The sequence below is a fragment of the Mastomys coucha genome, unplaced genomic scaffold, assembly GCF_008632895.1.
Source record: "Mastomys coucha isolate ucsf_1 unplaced genomic scaffold, UCSF_Mcou_1 pScaffold12, whole genome shotgun sequence".
Taxonomy (NCBI): Eukaryota; Metazoa; Chordata; class Mammalia; order Rodentia; family Muridae; genus Mastomys; species Mastomys coucha.
The window spans coordinates 94,257,109-94,261,412 of record NW_022196894.1 but is presented as its reverse complement, the minus strand read 5'-3'; the positions used below and the strand labels follow the sequence as shown (position 1 = coordinate 94,261,412).

Sequence of the window (4,304 nt, the reverse complement as noted above, 5' to 3'; positions counted from 1 at the left end):
TCCTCCATCTTACATGTGAGTGTGACAGGGCAGGGGTTCCTGCATCTTACATGTGAGTGTGACAGGGCAGGGGTTCCTGCATCTTACATGTAAGTGTGACAGGGCAGGGTTCTTCCATCTTACATGTGAGTGTGACAGGGCAGGGGTTCCTCCATCTTACATGTGAGTGTGACAGGGCAGAGCTTCCTCCATCTTACATATGAGTGTAAGTAGAATTTGATCTGCTTGATAGAGAATCCTGTGGGAAACTTCCCAACTCTATTTCAGGACCAGAGGCCAAATGCCCCCAGCCAACTTACCTTAGCTCCTCTTTAACTGCTTGCAAACCTCCCCTGCAGCTGCAGAGTGAGACAACAGGATATAGCTTTTGCCTTTAAAAGCCCCTTGGTCTAAATGCTCTGGGCTACACTTACGCCACAAATACCTGAGTGTAGTACCAGCTGCTGGAATAGACTTTGTCATTTGAGGTAGGGTTACTTATGTGGGCCTGGCTATCCTGGGAAATAAAGACTTTCAATTGGCTATAAACTGTGTCTGAGTGATCATCTCTTGTGTGCTTCCTGTAAAAGCAAACTTTATTTTTTTATGTTTATTTATTTATTTTTTTGTTTTTGGATTTTTTTTGTTTGTTTTTTGGGGGTTTTTTGTTTTTTTGTTTTGTTTTGTTTGGTTTTGAGATAGAGTTTCTCTGTGTAGCCCTGGCTGTCCTGGAATTCACTCTGTAGACCAGGCTGGCCTCGAACTCAGAAGTCTGCCTGCCTCTGCCTCCCAAGTGCTGGGATTAAAGGCATGTGCCACCACTGTCCAGTGCAAACTTTATTTTTAAGAGGGTGCAATGAGAAGATAAAACACACCTCTTTGGCCTCGACGGTAGAAGCAAGATGACGAAAGGAACGTCATCCTTTGGAAAGCATTGCAATAAGACACACACGCTGTGCTGTCGCTGTGGCTCCAAGGCCGACCACCTTCAGAAGTCGACCTGTGGCAAATGCGGCTACCCTGCCAAGCGCAAGAGAAAGTATAACTGGAGTGCCAAGGCTAAGAGGCAAAACACTACCCGGACTGGGACTGGTCGAATGAGGCACCTAAAGATTGTCTACGGCAGATTCAGACATGGATTCCGCGAAGGAACGACACCTAAATCCAAGAGGGCAGCTGTTGCCGCATCCAGTTCATCTTGAGGATTTCAGTCATAAAATAAATGTTCTGGTTTCAAAAATAAAATAAAATACACAAGGACAGGAAGTGCATTTGGTTTTTATTTTAACTCAGGTGTTGTCAATGTCTTTCCCCCACAAGTTGGGATAGAACCTCACAGTATTAATTCAGTCGCGCAAGCACGAAAAGACATGGGCCACGGGAAATGAAGGGAACCGGGTCACGGCTCCAAGGACAAAGAGTCATTGCTTCAGTCTAATCCCTCGAATACAGAAGTGGACCTTTGGGAAAACAAGGATTTACTGGGGGGTAGGGGTGGGGAGGAATTAAAACATTTGTCTAAAAATCTTAAACGGTACAAGAGATAAAAGATTCGAATTTCCTCCCCTAAATACAAGTTGGTTTTGTTTTTGTTTTTTTGTTTTGTTTTGTTTTTTTGGTTTTTCGAGACAGGGTTTCTCTGTGTAGCCCTGGTTGTCCTGGAACTCACTCTGTAGACCAGGCTGGCCTCGAACTCAGATCCGCCTGCCTCTGCCTCCCAAGTGCTGGGATTAAAGGCGTGCGCCACCACCGCCCGGCCCTACAAGTTTTATAGTAAGCAAAGGCATATATGATAATTCTTACAATTCAGCAGTAGTAATACAGCTGCAGGTGGGACTCTACTACCCAGCCCGCTATCTGCCTTCTCACGGCGTACTCAATGTTAACTGCTTCCCATAAACAAAAGGTGCAATCTGGAAGTTGGAGCTAAAACCGTCGCCAGTGCACGAAGCACCGGGTCCTCGAAGGGGCCGATGCGATTCCAGCACACACCTGAACACAGGACTGTGGACGATGCAGAGGGGAGGACAGGAGGTCAAGCCCGAGATCGTGACAGCTGCAAGCCCTAAAACAAAGTTGCCTAAAAATAGGCCAGTAAAGGCGGGTAGAACAGGCTGAGTCTGCGCGACCGGCCCGCGCGCGCCTGCGCACTAGTGACCGCCCCTGTGCCTCTCCGAGCTAATGGCAAATCACGCCTAGGCATTCTCCAACTCCAGGCGTCTGCAAGAGGACTCCGCGGGCAGGCGCCTGGCATCCGGAGCATTGTGGGAAAGCGATGCGGCGGCCACGTGACACGTTCCCACTAATCGGCGCGCAGACCGCACTTTTGCTGTCGGCTTCAAACAAACTACCTAGCGGGGTCGGGCGGCTCCGGCCCGCCCCTCGGCCGGGGTCGCGCCCGCGGGGTGGGGGGCCAGGGGGCGGGGCGATGCGGCGGAGTGACAGGTCGCCGCGCCTATTCGGGGTCAAGGGCTGCGGCGTTGGCGGGCGCGGTGGGCCTAAGCAGCCAATGGGGGCTGGGGGCGGCCCAGCCGGCGGGGAGGTGCGGGCGGGGTGGTAGAGGGGGCGGGCTTCAATCCGGTTCCATCCGGTTCTCCCACCGCCCCCGCGACGGGTCGCAGCAGTTCGTGTGGTGGCGGCTAGGCAGTGCAGCTCCGTGACAGATCCGGCGACGCGCGCGTCTCCCACCCCCTCGCCGCCACGATGCCTAAGAGGAAGGTGAGCGCAGCGGAGCCACGGCGCTCGCAGGGTTCGGGTCTAGGGTTCTGGAACCTTCGGGGTTGCGGGCGGCTGGGCGTGACGTCACGCGGCCGCATTGTTCTCCGCTGTGCTTTCTCCTGCAGGTTAGCGCTGATGGAGCGGCGAAGGCGGAGGTGAGTGGGGACCTCGGGTGGGCCGGGCGGGTCGGGGAGGCCGGGGGTGTCGCTCACCGCGGTGCTCACCCCGTCTTTCTCTCCGCAGCCCAAGCGCCGCTCCGCCAGGCTGTCGGCCGTAAGTACCGCGCTCGGGCCGGGGCGGGAGCGATCGGGCCCGGGCCCTGCACGCCTGCTCTGTGCCTCACACCCCTCCTTTTATTAACTTATCTTTTGTCAGAAGCCCGCCCCTGCCAAGGTGGACGCGAAGCCGAAAAAGGCCGCGGGAAAGGTATGTTTCCAAGTGGTGTCCAGGCAGGCCGTTTAGTTGAGGTTGTAAGTGTTTAGGAGGTCTCTGGAAGGTGGGTGGGGGCGGCATGGGTAAAGTGTGGTACGTTCGTTCATCCCCAGCAATAAGGCTTTGCAGATGACCTGAGTTCAGTTCCCAACACCCACAGGGCAGCTCAAAAACATCCATGACTCCAGTTCCAAGAGGATTCGTGCTTATTTCTAATCTCCAGCAGCAGGCACACGGTACACATACGTACATTCAAAACACAAAAACTCAAAAGCTTTTATGAGCCGAAGATGACTCACTGGTTAAGAATGCACAATGCTCTTACAGGGGGACCCGAGTCTCTTGAGTGACAGCTCCAAGGGATAAGAGGATCTGATAACCTCTTCTGGCTTCTGCAGGCACAGCCCGAGCATGCACAGACATATATGAATGCTTACGTTTAAAAGTTAAGTCTTGCCTGGGCAGTGGTGGCACACGCCTTTAGTCCCAGCACTTGTGAAGCAGAGGCAAGTGGATTTCTGAGTTCCAGGCCAGACTGGTCTGCTGAATGAGTTCCAGGACAACCAGCGATACACGGAGAAACCGTGTCTCAAAAAAACAAAGCAAAAAAAGTAAAGTCTTTTTTTCCCCCCCTTGGGGACATTTTATGGAGCAGAGTAAAAATTGAACTGTTTTCCCAATAGTTAAGCTGATGTTTTACTTTTAAGTATCGGTGGGTATTTTACCTGAGTGTGTGTAGGTATATTTTGGAGGCCAAAAGAGGACTTCAAGTTAACAGTTTGGAGCTGCCGAGTGAGTGCTGGGAATTGAACCAGGATCCTCTGGGAGAGCAGCTGTGTACTCCTTAGCTAGTGAACCATCTATCTCTCAAGTCCTAGTTTGTGATCTTTTCAAATTCAGCTTCAAGGAATGTTGGTAATGTGGACTAGACTTTCTCAGGCCAGAGAAAGGCAGATCCTGACATAAACACTATGCCTGGGGGGCTGTAGAGTGTCTGTACATTTCTGTCCCCACCTCTTCTCTGTGTATATACTTGGGTGTTCATACCTGTTTCCCTCTTAAAGTTTTTGTTTATATTTTGAGCTGCTTATAAAGTTTTAGATGAGCAGTTTAAGCTTGACTTAAGTAGGTCTGCTGTGGCAGTGTAAATAATTTTCTTTTTTCTTTTTTTTTTT

General features: G+C 51.5%; 1 protein-coding gene and 1 pseudogene across 1 annotated transcript in view; both read left to right on the top strand.

Annotated features, from left to right (window-relative positions):
- Window positions 1-881: 881 nt before the first annotated feature.
- LOC116086182 lies at window positions 882-1,246 on the top strand (annotated as a pseudogene).
- Window positions 1,247-2,509: 1,263 nt separating this feature from the next.
- Window positions 2,510-4,304, top strand: part of Hmgn1 (high mobility group nucleosome binding domain 1) — a 6,222-nt gene continuing 4,427 nt past the window's right edge. The window contains exons 1-4 of the mRNA XM_031364525.1: window positions 2,510-2,697; window positions 2,823-2,852; window positions 2,941-2,970; window positions 3,073-3,123. Coding sequence (XP_031220385.1) covers window positions 2,683-2,697; window positions 2,823-2,852; window positions 2,941-2,970; window positions 3,073-3,123 — 126 coding nt within the window. The 5' untranslated portion in view covers window positions 2,510-2,682. The remainder of the gene's footprint in view (window positions 2,698-2,822; window positions 2,853-2,940; window positions 2,971-3,072; window positions 3,124-4,304) is intronic.